This window comes from Ailuropoda melanoleuca, chromosome 3 (assembly GCF_002007445.2).
Source record: "Ailuropoda melanoleuca isolate Jingjing chromosome 3, ASM200744v2, whole genome shotgun sequence".
Lineage (NCBI taxonomy): Eukaryota > Metazoa > Chordata > Mammalia > Carnivora > Ursidae > Ailuropoda > Ailuropoda melanoleuca.
In genome coordinates, this window is record NC_048220.1 from 51,974,729 (window position 1) to 51,989,852 (window position 15,124).

Consider the following 15,124-nt stretch of genomic DNA (forward strand, 5'->3'; position numbering starts at 1 on the left):
GATCACGCCCTGAGCTGAAGGCAGACGCTTAACCGCTGTGCCACCCAGGCGCCCCTTGAGCAACTCCTTAACAGACACACATTCTTTGTCCCTGGCAGGGCATGCTTTAGTGACCCCAGTCATTTTGGTCATCAGAGACCTCTCTAAAGAAATGAGCTGGGAGTTTTCTGGAAAGATAGTTCATAACTGGTTCCTAGAATATTATTTCAAATATGAAACTATCACTGTGTTTACACTTTTAAAATCATCCAGTGCTTTTATTTTTAACTTGATGTTCCTGTTGAATACATCAATGATGATTGAAGAGGGAGTCGTGTGAGAAGGAAACCAGACTTGGCTCTCTAAGCTACAGCCGCCTTAAGAACAGCGCCCTGTCCCGCATGGCTATAATTAGCTGTGTATCCACCTTGGACCCTCGGGGGAGTGTTTGGACATTCCCAGACAGCCTGTAAATCCCCAGCAGTGAAAGGTCAGGGGTCAGAGGAAATGGCTGTAATCATTCTTCTCATACAGACCTGCAGTAAATAAGAAACGACAAAAATAATGTTTACAGATGGTTTATTGGATTATTCCTATTTTAAAAAAATCAGATATTTGGACTTCACTTTGAGGGCTTCCTCTGCCGTGTGCCCCGATGCTTCAAAACAGTGTTTTGTTTTCATTTTCCCATTTTCGTGCCGTGTGAACATTTCCTGCGTAGATGAAGAAGAAATACATCACGCAGTGATGGGACGCAATGCCTTTGAAAGAAATGATGTTAAACACAACAGGGCGGCAAGATCAGTGAAAGTTCAGTCATCGATTAGACCTGTTAATAATTTAAGGCAGCTTCTTTTTATGTGGCTATTTTTTGGAAGGGAAGCTATATCTAATAATTTTCCCACTCATGTAAAAGTACACACACTTGAACTTTGCCTTTTATGTTGAAATCTTCTCACATCATTACATAACCCGATCTTTGAGTAGGATTGCCATGAAGGACGCATGTGAGAAAGTAATGGGGCTTTAGCACTTTGAGTGGGGTTTCCTAGCTGTTAACGTTTTACTGAGCAGCTCCTCTGTTTCCTGCCACCTGAAGATAAGGACACAGCCCTTCCGTGAGCTGTCCACCACACCTGAGGTTCTTGCACCCCACCCACTTCGCTGCTGTGCCAGCCGGCAGCCAAAACCGCCCCAGCCCACCTGGGACCGCTGCTCCCACTGGCCTTCCAGCTGTTCCATAACTTTCTCAGACCAGGCAGAGTAACCGATGGACTGGCTCCTAAAGGCTTCTAAAGTATTAAACAGGCTCAGAAGCTTAAATGTTAGTAACGGCAGGAAGCGGGGAGGGTATTAGATATCATTCCTGCGTCCTATACTGTAGCGGCCTGTATCAGCAGCACGTCCCTCCTGCTTGTCAAAAGCAGTCTCGGTCTAAAAAGAAAGAGTACTTTGAGAAGGACTCTAATGCCATACTTGTCCCCCTGCTACTGACAGCATAATCCCACAACACCCACTATGTAAAACCCAGACTTCGATTATCAAGCATTCACAAACTTGCAGGAGCCTCAGAGCAGATGTGAATTTCCAAAAGACTCTTCTATTTTAAGGGATTATCTTTGAAGCTTCATTTTTGTATGCGTTCGTGTAACACATACAAAGACGCACAGGGGAGAGGTAGATGGTCGTGCATTGGGACTGCTGTCTGAAGGTCTGTCTCTTCCTTCTCAATTTTGTAAGGACCAAAAAGCTGATAATTGATGTGATCCGGAACCAACCAGGGAACACATTGACCGAAATCTTGGAGACACCAGCCACGACACAACAGGTAATTGGTCTTTCAGTGTAAAATAATCAGTACCATGTATGTGAGTTGACTTTCTTAATCTTCATGTCCGGTGTTTACTGTTACGGCAAAGACAATGAAACTGACCCGGTTTGAAGTCAGGAAAGTTATCTGTTACTCTAGCCAGCTGAGTTCAGTCATAAATATAAAATCGCTATGACGGGAATGAAATATAAAATGCAGCACCAAATGTATGCTCAATGTCATTTTGTCCTAGACTAGGAAGATAATTATAGGTCTTTTAAAGCCTCTTAATGTTCATCATAAACCTTATCATACAGTGGGTGGACAGATAAGTCAGTTAAAAGTTCTGGTCAATAGGATGTTAAAAAATACCTTTCATACCTTGCGACTCACTTGCTAACTTGAAACAAGCGTCTCACACATTAAAACTGTTTTCCAAATGCTTCAGAAGTGAATGTCTTGAGTCCATCAGGTCAGAGCACCATTATCGTGCTGTAAATAACTAAAGGTTCTTAACAATCTTGCATTAAAGTTGTTATCAGCATCTTTTAAAATGCATCATTGTTTGTTTAGTTCATTCTGAATTAAATTAATTCACTGCTGTTGCTTTCGTATCAATAATTGCCACTCACTAAACAAAAGTTAGCAAAATTATCTCATTAGGTACTTCTTAGCAGAGCAACACATAATTTTCCTGAATCATTCTTTTTTTCCTTAAAGATTTATTTACTTATTTGAGAGAGAGAGAGTGCGCGCACGTGAGTAGGGAGAGGGGCAAAGGAAGAGGGAGAGACGAGACAGAATCCTCAAGCAGACTCCCTGCTGAGCACAGAGCCCGATGTAGGACGTAGGGCTCAATCCCCTAATTTCCACTCATGATCTGAGTGGAAATCAAGAGTCAGACACCCAACAGACTGAGCCACCCTGGCGCCCCATTCCTGAATCATTCTTCATGTAATTGGTTGCCAAGAAATGACTGTTTTTAATTTAAAAAATATGTAGAATGAAACTTCAAGTTATCTGGTGTTTGCTAACGTGTGAATATTTTTAAACAATGTGGGTGGAATATCCTAGTAATTTAGTAAGAGAATTTTAGTCCTTGTTGAATATTTAATTTTTCCCCAAATGTAGCATAGTTATGAGAATGCAGACTCCCAAGATCAAGTACAGTCCTCAGGACCTAATTATGTAATTCTAGGCACGAAGAAGGATTTCTCTGCCTCAGTTTCCTCATCTATAAAATGGGAATAATAATAGTGTGTAATTCACAGCAATAATAAATGATTTAAAGCATGTTAAGTGGGTAGAATAATAACTGGCACATAGTAGGTGTCCAATAACCTATTAAGTGCTGCAGTTAATGTTGACCACTGAGCTGGTACACTATTGCCATGTACAGGATATTGATCTGCCTGTCATCTAATAATATTTGTGTCCTCAGACTTTATATTGTGTCAATCAGGTGTCTAATGAAATGGGAATATCACCAGTCTCCTTTTAGTACTGTTTTTTTTTAACAACCTGTCCAAATTCTATTCAGTCATTCATTTACTAATCATTTATTTGGGAACTTAGTATGAACTAAAGTAGTCTTATTCCCTTTGGTTCAAAGACACCGACACCCTGCAGGTTTTTCAGAGTTGGTAGTTTGAGCATTATTCCCTTACTAAAAATAAAGGTCTCTGCCCTCATAGCTACTACCAATCTCCGTAAATACGGCTGATGTGTGAGAGTTCAGCTGGGTTCTCGATGCTCTGGGTGTTCTCATAGCTGTGTTTTAATGAAGAATGTAGTTTTAGTTTCCTCAACTGAGCTATCCAGGAATTTAACTCCTTCCATCCAGGGAATTAGAAAATACCAGTTATCCACTATAATATGTTCATTACTCAGGTGATTTCTCATCTTAGCCCTAGAGTAGCCATTGAGGATTTTGCTCAAAGTAAGCCTGCCACCATTGCTGTATTTCTCAAAAAGATGAAATAATCCCTTCCCAAAGACCTATTCAAAATCCGTGAAGAACGTAAGCTGATTCTGGTCTTTGGACTCTGACTTGAGGACTTCTTTTATTTTGACATTAACTTGCCTGGTACAGTTTATGGATTTGTGAGACTGGGGAATCAGAGAAAAGTCACCATCTTGATATTCCTTTTTCAGGAAACAGATCATGCCAGAGATATGGTGAGCCGTGCAATTATAGATTCCCAGGCTCCAGAAGAAATGAAGCATAGTCAGTCTATGGTTGAAGATGCCCAGCTACCCCTGGAGCAGAAGAAGAGGAAAATCCAGAGGAATCTTAGGACACTGGAACAAACTGGACACGTGTCATCCGAGAATAAATACCAAGACATTCTCAATGAGATTGCCAAGGTTTTTGGAAATAGTATTCTTCTTCCTCACTTAGCAGACATTTGCTAATCATTGGTCACATGCTAGGCACTCTCTGAAGTGACATAACAGATTCATAGTTGCATTGCCATGGTCAATACTATAGATTTTCAAAGACTTCAAAGCTATTGATGACTTTTAATAGAAAAAATTCACAACTTCCCCAAGTCATTAGGACATTTGGCACACACCAGAAATAAATGCTTAGGAAATTTAATAGACAAGTTTCATCTATACCTTTAAGCAATGCCTACTAAGTTTTGAGGGTTTTTTAAGATTTTATTTTTTTGGTAATCTCTACACACAGCATGGGGCTCAAACCTATAACCCCGAGATCAAGTCACATGCTCTATTGAGTGAGCCAGGCAGGTGCCCCAATACTTAATATTTTTAAAAATGATACTTCAATGAGAGGTCTCTCTTGTTAGATGTCATATAGCCCAGTTGCTCTTAGGACCTGCCACTGAGATAGTAACTCTGTGTCCCTGAGAATGTGCCTCTGAGCAGTTGAGCCTAAATGCAGTGAAGACTTCAAGCGTGCTTTTTCTGTTTTCTCATCCCGTACTTTTACAGTTGGGAAACTTCCTGAGAAAAGGATCTCAAATTAGTGTAAGGAAGCATCACAGGAAATGGCTGAGATCTGTTTGCCAAGGATAAGGACATATATATGTGTCAAAAGGACATTTCATTCTTTTTATCCAAATATGCAAATTAAAATGGGTCTGGAGGTGAAAGGCAATCAAGTGATCAGAAAAAAAGTAAACGTTCTCACCTTCTTGGTGGAAAATCAACTCTGCTGCTTTCTTCCATGGAAAGTTATGGTCACTTAGAGCAGTAGACTTAGTCCTCCGAGCCTAAGTGACTCAAGGGAAGTCACATTTCTTTCCATGGCTCTGGGGTGGAAAATATTTCTCTCTGGGAATAATTAGTAGAGAAATTAATGCTTTTGCCTTAAAAAAAAAAAAGAGGGGAGGCTACCAGGAAGGCATCCTCCAAAAGATTCTGTTTACTGGAGAATTGTTATTTAAGGGTGAATGTGTGTCTGCCCAGATTCCTAGGGGAATGTGTTTTAATTTGTCCACATAAGGAAAATCATATTAAACAAGCACCATTTTCTTAAACGAAACATTTTCATCGTTTATGTTAGAATTCTAAATAAATCTTATGTCTGTAAGTTTAAATATAGCCTAGCTCCTGTAAGTTGTAAGAAGCTTCGACAACTTAATGTTCTCTGAACTCTATTTAAATCTTTCCAATCAGTCTTGAGAACTCAGTTGTTTTTAGAAACCTTGAGAAATATTTCCCTGATTAAAACGTACATTGGGGTTTGTTTCTTTGTTTGTTTTTACTTATTTCTAAAATGAATGCATTGATTACATGTACACCTTTCTAGGTAAAGTATTCTTCAAAGTGGAATGTTGAACACATTCTGAAGACATTGCTGTCTCCTGGGAAAGTCTTCCTCAGGCCCCTCTTAAAACGCTATTTTTCCTTAAATTAATTGTATGGTTATTCCAAAAATGCTTCTCTGCTTTTCCATCAAGGAAAAAATAAACTTTAGCAACTCTGTTAAAGTGAAATATGGGCCCTTGCCAGTCTGAAGTATAAGCAACGAAGGAGGGACACTTTAGTGTTCAGAGATTAAGGTCACAGGGAAGCTACAGGTTAATGGTCACAAATAGGGACTTAATAGTCCACATTCTTCTTTCCCACATTGGCAGTATCATAAAGTCACCTCCTTAAATCTCGTATTATAGCCTTGGCTTGTTCTTTTAGGACATTCGAAATCAAAGAATACATCGTAAGCTTCGAAAAGCTGAATTGGCCAAACTTCAGCAGACCCTGAAGGCACTTAATGAGAAAGCGGCATTTTATGAAGAGCAGATTAATTACTATGACACCTACATAAAGACTTGTTTAGACAACCTGAAAAGAAGGTAAGTTAAAATCCTATGTCCGTTAGTGGTGTCCTGGTGTAGAGGGGGGTCTGTTTTTTACAATCCTGGACAGTGGGGCTTGGAAGCAAACTGCTTGCTCTGTTTTATAACCAAACACTAGAATCTCAATCTTGTGATTGGCCATTGTGATCTAAGAAGTCAGAAGTGCATTTAGGAACTTTTGCCCATCAGCAGTGGAGTTCGAGTAGCTCAGTCTGTTGTATTTTAAGCAAGTAGCTGTAACACTTGGGGAAGCACTCTCCTTTTTCCTTTTGTCTGTTTTAGTCAAAGGTGTCTTTGAACACTATGATAAAAATTAAAGCTACTCTAGGGGCGCCTGGGTGGCACAGCGGTTAAAGCTTCTGCCTTCGGCTCAGGGCGTGATCCCGGCGTTATGGGATCAAGCCCCATGTCAGGCTCCTCCACTATGAGCCTGCTTCTTCCTCTCCCACTCCCCCTGCTTGTGTTCCCTCTCTCACTGGCTGTCTCTATCTCTGTCAAATAAATAAATAAAATCTTTAAAAAAAAAAAAATTAAAGCTACTCTTGTTTTTTGAATGTTTACAATAAACAGTATTAATGTTAGATAACTCCAGGCATTTGCTAATCGTGGAATGCAGCCTAATGATTTAAAATTGCTTAGTGGGGCCCCTGGGTGGCTCAGTCAGTTATGATTTCAGCTGAGGTCATGATCTCAGGGTTGTGAGGCAGAGCCCACACGGGGTCTGGGCTCAGCATGGAGTCTGATTGAGATTCTCTCTCCCCTCTACCCCTCTTCCACTAACCACCCCCCTCGCTCCTGTGTGCTCTCTCTCGCTCTCTCAAATAAATTTTAAAAACCTTTAAAATTGCTTAGTGGTTTTAAAAAATTACTATTGACAGGGATGCCTGAGTGGTTCAGTTGGTTAAGTGTCTTCCTTCAGCTCAGGTCATGATCCCGGGGTACTGGGATCGAGTCCCACTTTGGGCTCCTTGCTCAGCAGAGAGCCTGCTTCTCCCTCTGACTGCCTCTTCCCCTACTTGTGCTCTCTCTCTCTCTGACAAATAAATAAAATCTTTAAAAACAAATTACTATCAACAGAAAAGACAAAATTTGGCAGTTTCCTATTACCCACTAGCGTACATATTACAGAGTTTTTATACACAACAAAGCCACTTTTAATGAGTATTCTTGGCTCATGATTGTTCTTACTCCTAGACTAAGGTCGATACTAATCGAATTTTAATTACCCATTTAAATATGTAATGCAGTATTTTCATGTAATCCATGTAGTCAAATTGACAGTAGGAAATGGTGCTATACGGAAAAATCAATTGCATTAATCATAGATTTGATGAAGGGAGGCAAGCAAATTTAAACCCCATCTATTTGGGCCCCACTAGCTCTGAATTTTAATTCATTTGCTTGTAGGCTGTAAATTACGTTTACTCTGTTCCTGGGAAGAAGAAGTTGATCAAGCTAATAATACCAGTAGAAATAAGGTTGTTAGAGGGCTTTTTTTTACTCATTTATTGCAACTACTTGAAGGCATTTTACAAGCTCTGCAGTTAGGTGAGCTGGATTTGCATTCTAATTTCCTCCTACATTGTGTGATCTGTGACCTAGCCCAGTGAACTTCTCTGGAACTTCAATTTTGTCATTTTTAAGGTGGCAGGAGGACTACCAGCTTCACAAGCATTGTTATGAGATCTAAACGAACAATAAGAAAGGACTTTATTTATTTCAAAGTACTATGGAAATGTCAATTTTGCAAATGTGAGGCAATCTTCATAAAGCACTTAGAACATTGCTGGCCACATCGTTATTTATTAAGTGAACTAAAGAACTCTTAATGATAGCTTTACTTAGGACTATGTAGCTGAGATTAATGAACCACAGCTGCTTGCAGAATGACTTAAGATAGCCACGTAACTCAATATGCCTGAGAAAATAGAGGACAAGTTTTATGAAAAATGTTAATCTGTCATTCAAACTTCGGTCACTTTGAAAATAGCTTTCTCTGATATTTCAGTAGTGAGGTTTTATGGTAAAGAGTTTCATATTCAGAGCAATGGGGCCCACTGTGCGCAGTGGTGGGCACCCTGGCCGGGTTATTGCACCACCGGAAACCTGACTTTGCCGTCATGACGACAGACAGTTGATTCTTATTTTCGCAGAAATTCTCGAAGATCAATTAAACTAGATGGAAAAGGAGAACCCAAAGGGACAAAGAGATCTAAGCCAGTGAGGTACACGGCGGCAAAGCTGCATGAGAAAGGTGTCCTCCTGGGGATAGACGACCTTCAGACAAACCAGTGAGTGTGACCAGAAATCTGCACAGAACACAAGCGCCCTCTAATCACTCCCATAAAATCTGACTCCCTTCTCTTCGGTTTCCTGTGGCCTTTGAAGAGAGCTTCATCACGTCTGTCCAGGCTTACCCCTGATTACAGATGACGGGGGAAATACGTGTCCTGTAATCTCTAGTCTTCCCATCAGACCCCCAGCACCTGGTGCCATGGGTTGTAGGAAGTGCCCAGCAGGTCACTGGGTTTCCCATGGCTGGTCCAGTGCGTTTGGATTTGCCAGCCTCCCCTTTCCCACCAAAAGAACTGAGTCATATCAGTGAGAACCAAAAGCTGTCTTTGGGTCTTGCATGGTAAGAGTTATTTACAAGCGCAAAATAGTACCTTTCTCCTTTCGAAGCCACAGACTGTGTGCCAGGACCTGGGGCGGAGCCAGCTGCGTGTGCTGTTGGTGTGTGTATTTGACCTAGAGGGGAAAATGGAACCCCTCCTCTGCAGCCCCGCACCACGTGTCAGTGGGTTCACTGTCTAAAGGGACCTTGAGCCTTGCGCCCCATCACCGCTGGGGGGAGCCGGACTCACCGTGCGCGATCCTCTCTAACTCCTGCCTTTTCTCCGGGCCTGGCCTCTATTCCATTTATCCCAGCAAACCTTCTCTTGACTACACCCACTCAGAGAACATGCTTCCTCATCTTTGTAGTTTCAGTAAAAGAAATCATCCAAAATATTCAACTGCTGGAGACACCTGGGTGGCTCAGCCGGTTAAGCGTCTGACTGTTGATCTCAGCTCAGGTGTTGATCTGAGGGTCGTGAACTCAAGCCCGGCCTTGGGCTCCATGTTGGGGGTGGAGCCTACTTTAAAAGGAAATAAAGTAAAATAAAATAAAATTCAACTGGCCTCTCAGCAGTTCAAGTCAATATTTAATCCGCATGTTCTGCGAACCTCCTATTTCCAAATATATTTTATGTTCTTTAAGAACAAGGACCATATTTTAATACATTTCTTTTGTAATAAAGCACCTACTTCAGTGCTCTCGGCTACAGTTCCAACAAGGGCCTCCAAACCCAGTTTTAGTGAGCAGAGTGGGGAAGGGGTATGATGGGAGGTTTGGGGGACTTCCTTAGGATTTTCCCAGTGGACCTTGCACTAAGCATGGTAACTAAAGATCCCACTAACTTGTATCAGCTTTACACATAAATTTGCAGTTCCATGTGTGTGAGTGTTCCTTTCTTCACTAGGTTTAAAAATGTTACATTTGATATCGTATCTACTGAAGATGTGGGCATCTTTGATGTCAGATCAAAATTCCTTGGTGTTGAGATGGAAAAGGTACAGCTCAATATTCAGGTAAGCAGGGATTTCTGCAAAATGGGGGTGAGTTTTATAACGTGGGGCCTTTGTGCCTCCCCTGGCTTCTACCCTTCGTAACAGTGAAGTTCACCAGAAGACCCCTTCAAGACTTATTTGCCAATATTAGCCTTTTAAGCATGGATCATTTTTTTAAAAGCTCTGATTTTTCAAAATATTGGAACCCAAAATGCTTTTAGGTGGCAAACCATAGTGGTCAGTGTTAAGGCATGTTTCCATTTTGAAACTTAGAGGATTAATATAGTATAAAAGTATTGAGAGCTATTAAGGTTGGAAAGTTTTCTTTTATGAGGAACTTGAATTTCTTTCTAAGAGTACATATGCCCAGGATTGGAACTTTCCTTATTTCATTTCTCCTTCTTAGAATCATTTTTACATTAGTGTATTAAATCAGCTAAATGCTTAGGGGGCGCTTGGGTAGCTCAGTCTGTTGAGCTCTAACTCTTGGTTTTGGCTCAGGTCCTAATCTCACAGTCAGTCGTGAGAGCTCTGTGCTCAGGACTGAGTGTGCTTCAGATTCTCTTTCTCTCTCCTTCCTGTTTGCATGCTCTCGCTCTCTCTCCTTCCTGCTTGCATGCTCTCTCTTTCTCCTTCCTGCTTGCATGCTCTCTCTCTCCTTCCTGCTTGCATGCTCTCTCTCTCCTTCCTGCTTGCATGCTCTCTCTCTCTCTTTCAAATAAATACATATTTATGTATTTATCTTTTTAAAAATTTATCTTTTAAAAATTCTCTCTCCTCCCCCCCCATGCGTGCTCTCTCTCTCTCTCTCCTTCTCTTTCTCTAAAATAAATATATCTTTTTTAAAATATCTGTTGAATGCTTAGGATGATAAGAATGAAAGACATTGTGCAAAATAGTTATCTGTAAGTAGAAAAATGGTGTCTGTAGTCTGAATTATTGCCTTTTTCTCATAAGAACCACATTTAAGCTAAACATACTTGAGTAAAAAGTGAGACATCCTATTTTCGTGTCTAAAAACCACCACAGTAACAGAAAATAAAGGGAGTGTGCAACCAAATGTTTATCTACTCCCAACCTCTTCTTAATCCTTAGTGTAGGATCGGTTAAAAGAAGTATTGGAGGGGCCCCGGGTGGCTCAGTCGGTTAAGCGTCTGCCTTCAGCCCAGGTCATGGTCCCAGGGTCCTGGGATCGAGCCCCATGTCTGAGCTCTCTGCTCAGCAAGGGAGTCTGCTTCTCTCTGTCCTCCCCACTTGTGCTCTCCTCGCTCTGTCTCGCTCTCTCAAATAACTAAATAAAATCTTTAAAGAAAAAAAAGAAAAAGAATTATTTGAGTTTTTCTTTTTCACATAAGAGATTTTAAATGGAAATATCACCTAATTACCTGGGTCCCAGATTACTTGTAAAATGGTTCCCAGGTATTCTGTATGTATCTAAACAAACCATCTTGATGAGCCCCTGCAAGTGACAGGTTCTAGCCTCACTGCCCACTGAGCCAGTGGCCAAGAGCCCTGAAATGACTCCCCTCCTAGGAGAAGATGCCAATCCCTTCTTTTCGGTCTAGCATTCCTTGTAGCTTAAAAAGAAAAATTAGAACTAAGTGAGTATGATAAGGCCATTGAGGTCATGGAGTAAATTAGAGTCTAAAGAGAAAATGAAAGATAATGTGTTATTATGAAAAGTATACATAAGTGAACAGTAGTATTTTCCACCTTATTTTAAATGTCACTAAATATATCCATCTAACAATTTAACTGAAAATCTTGAGTGACCTTATGTACCACTTAGATAAATATGGGAAGAGAAAAGAATGTGCTCCCAAGTGAATTGTCTCGGTTAGTCATTCTTCTTTAGAAGTGGCAAAGACATACCGTGCGTTTGTCAAGAAGGAAATGACCCAAGGCCAATCAGCATCAGCTGGACAGATGAATTCCACGTGACCAGGAGACACCTGTCCAGAGAGGCCTCAGGAATTCCATGGGACTTCCTTTGAACAGTGGTGCAAATTCCAAGCTTCACTTGCTCCTTTGTTAAGGATTCAGTGTGCAGTAGGATTAGCTATTCATGCCATTCATCTGTACACATAATTGATGGTGAAATTTTACTCCTTAGCTGCATACAGGTGGCTAATATGCCCCAGATTCTTAAAGTCATTAATATATCACCAGGGCTAGCTACATAATTTGCAGGGCTTGATGCAAAATGAAAATGTGCAGCCCCTTATTCAGAATTATTGAGAATTTCAAATTAGTAACAGCAGAGCCTTAACCTAAGTGCAGGGCCCTGCTGATCATGGGACCCTGCACAGGTTAAATGCCCCAGTAGCCAGCCGTGCATCTAATAGCTAATAAAGTCAGATTTCTGTTTATCCATAAGGCCTTCAGACAATTACATTACCACATGAATTACCAAAGAGGATATGATGGCCAGGTCTTTAGTGTGAGACAAGGATTGGCAACAGGACAGAAATTTTAAGAGAATTAAGGGAGATCACTTCTAGCATTATTTCTAGGTTGTCTTCTTCCACTCTTTCTTCAGTTCATAAAGATGATATCCTAATTAAATCCTATAGGTATTGGCAGTATACCCAACAGGAGGGTGTGACTTAAGTGAATACGTTCTCCTTGCACAGATAATGACCAGTGTTCATCAAGGGCTACAAGGTCGACTCTCTTCCTTTCCCAGATGAAGAACTGAGGTTCAGAGAGCTCGTTATGCAACAGGCAGCTGGAGTCCAAGTTCTTCATCGCTTGGCTCCATTGCCCCCTCACAGGATTCCAGTTAATCCTGACAAGGCATGGATGGCTTACAAAGAGCCCATAGCCCTTGATCTCCTATGCCCAACAGCACCCCTGTGAAGCTGGCAGTGTTCTCTCAATTTACACGCAAAAAAACAGAACTTCAGAGAGGTTGTGTGATGTTGCAAGGTCATAAGATAGCAAATGGTCAAGTTAAGTCTCAAATCTGGTCTTCCATCCACAAGTGCAGTCATTTCCTTTGCTCTCCACCTTGGGGGCCCATCTGATTCAGGTGTCTCTTAACCTAGAGCAGAGTACAGTTGGAGGTAATTGAAGAAGTGGAGGAGGAAGCTGGAAACAGCCAAAGTTCCCTCAAAGATGATTCCAACTTCTTAATGGAAGTTAAGCAAGTAGCCTTGCTTAATGTAGATGCAAGACATTATCATTAAGAACCAAGAAGCTTCCAGAGCTGGGAACGAGAAAATGAGGTCTGAATATTAGTCTATGGCATCTCAAGAATGATCTGATCTATTTGGGAAAGACCCCCTGTCCTGTGGTATTAGGAAACATTGCCGCTTATGTCATGCATCTGACTAGTGTGACCCAGGTCCTAATTTTAGCAAGAGTTGACTTCCTCTGTTTATATGGTGGCAGTGGAACATAGAATGATAGACTGACTTAAGAGTAAGGACTTGTTCTCAGTACAGGAACAGAAGTAGTCTAGATCAGAAAGGACTTGCTTTCTAGGGGGGTGTCCAAATTTCTGTCACACAGCTTCAGTACATAACATGATCATTTATCCCCATTTCTACATATGCATTTATAAAGTCTACATGCCCCTACTACTAAACTTAAAATATACTATATAAAATAGATATACAAAATTTAAATGTTTAAAGGATGAAAAAAAATAAGAATAAATAGGAGTTCTCATATTCTTTTTGCTCCCCAAAGAATCGCCTTGCTTGCTCCACTGTAGAAAGCACCACTATTGTAAAGGCTATACTCCATCTTGCTTGAATATTTGTATTTTTAATTTTTCAATTAAAAAGTATAATTACATATCTGATATTAACTTGATGATTGTTTTCTGTTATACAGTGCTTACCAATTCTAAAAATCTATTTTCTTTCATTTAGGTAAGTGATTCTCAAAATATGGCACTCAGACCAACCATGCCATCATAACATGGGAACTTGTTAAAATGCATATTCTTGGGCCTCACCCCAGAGCTGAAAAGTCAGAACTTCCGGTGGGTGGGGCCCAGTGATCTGTGTTCTAACTAGCTTGTGTATTTAACAGGATGATTTTGATGCACACTCCATAGTTAGGTCAACTGAATCTTATTTTTGTCCACAGATTCTTCTAGAATGTTTTTTAAATGTGCAAAATGTCAAATTTGAGATTTAATGATGATCTTCCCATTTCAGGATTTACTTCAGATGCAGTATGAAGGAGTAGCTGTAATGAAAATGTTTGATAAGGTTAAAGTGAATGTGAACCTTCTCATATACCTGCTGAACAAGAAGTTCTATGGAAAGTGAAGTGCCTACAGAAATTTCATGGAATCTGTATCACCTGGATTAAGAAACGAATCTGTTTAATATTTTTGTTGTTAAACATGATTGAAATCACTGCTTATAAATGTGTGGTTTTTTAAAAAAAAAAAAAAACAAAAAAGACCAAAACTATTCTGAAGAATGTACCCATGTGCCTTTTTGATAATCTGATACTATGGTAGAATAATCCAAAAGAAATGAATTAACGTAAACACTTCCACTTTATACTGTGGTATAGGTACTCTGATTTAAAACTTGGGACATTCTGTGATTTGTTTTAAAGTAGGGAAAAAATAAGTTTAGATGACTAGAGACAAATCTGTAAACCTATTTTCCTATGAAAAAAATTTTAAATGTCCCATTTGAATAATGTAATTCTTCATAGATTTTTTTTTTTTTTTGTCTATGGAGAAATGGAAACCTAATTATTTGTAATGAATTATTTACACAGATACTTAGTACTAAGCCCTACCTTCTGGGAGTTACCAATTTTAAAGAAGTTTTGTGCAATTCAAAGTGAAGTTTTTATAAGTAATTGAAAGTGATAATACAATAACACTTTCTGTATAAAAGTATATATTTTATGTGATTTATTCCTACTAAATGAAGTGCACTACTGCCTCACGGTGAAGACTCCTGTTCCCAGAGCCTTGAAGTAACAAGGAACACCACGGTAGCGATCTTAAGCCCCGACCTCCACCCCTCACAGTTTATTTGAATACTTAAATTCACCTTTCAATTTTTTGTAATGCAATAAAATCAGTATTTAGATGGTTTTTAAATGTATTCTTTGAAAATTGTTTTATGTAAAATAAATGTTACTGAATTACATAAATTTGGCTTTTTAGTTGTCTTAATAAATCTTACGCATGTAGTGGGTAGAAGGTTCTTGATGGGACTTATCAGGAAAAGAAACAGTCCACCTGAAGCTGTACCTGGTAAAGCTGCTGTGACCAAGAGATCCAAAACCCTGTGGCTGGAACAAGAGAGAAGTTTGTTATTGTCAAATTCAGCAGTTCAAAGGTAAGTGAGCAGGCCCACAAGATTATCTAGGGCCCAGACTGGCCATTTGGCTCTGTCCTTATCACTGATTCCCAGCCCCA

At 40.1% G+C, this 15,124-nt stretch overlaps 1 protein-coding gene across 5 annotated transcripts in view; it reads left to right on the forward strand.

Annotated features, from left to right (window-relative positions):
• Nucleotides 1-14,856, forward strand: part of IQGAP2 (IQ motif containing GTPase activating protein 2) — a 283,284-nt gene extending 268,428 nt beyond the window's left edge. For all 5 annotated transcript variants that reach the window (XM_034656385.1, XM_019806525.2, XM_002925818.4 and 2 more), the window contains 6 exons: nt 1,720-1,807; nt 3,944-4,156; nt 5,951-6,111; nt 8,268-8,405; nt 9,636-9,744; nt 13,893-14,856. In XM_034656385.1, the coding sequence (XP_034512276.1) occupies nt 1,720-1,807; nt 3,944-4,156; nt 5,951-6,111; nt 8,268-8,405; nt 9,636-9,744; nt 13,893-14,006 (823 nt within the window). In that variant the 3' untranslated portion in view covers nt 14,007-14,856. The remainder of the gene's footprint in view (nt 1-1,719; nt 1,808-3,943; nt 4,157-5,950; nt 6,112-8,267; nt 8,406-9,635; nt 9,745-13,892) is intronic.
• The last annotated feature ends 268 nt before the right edge of the window (nt 14,857-15,124 follow it).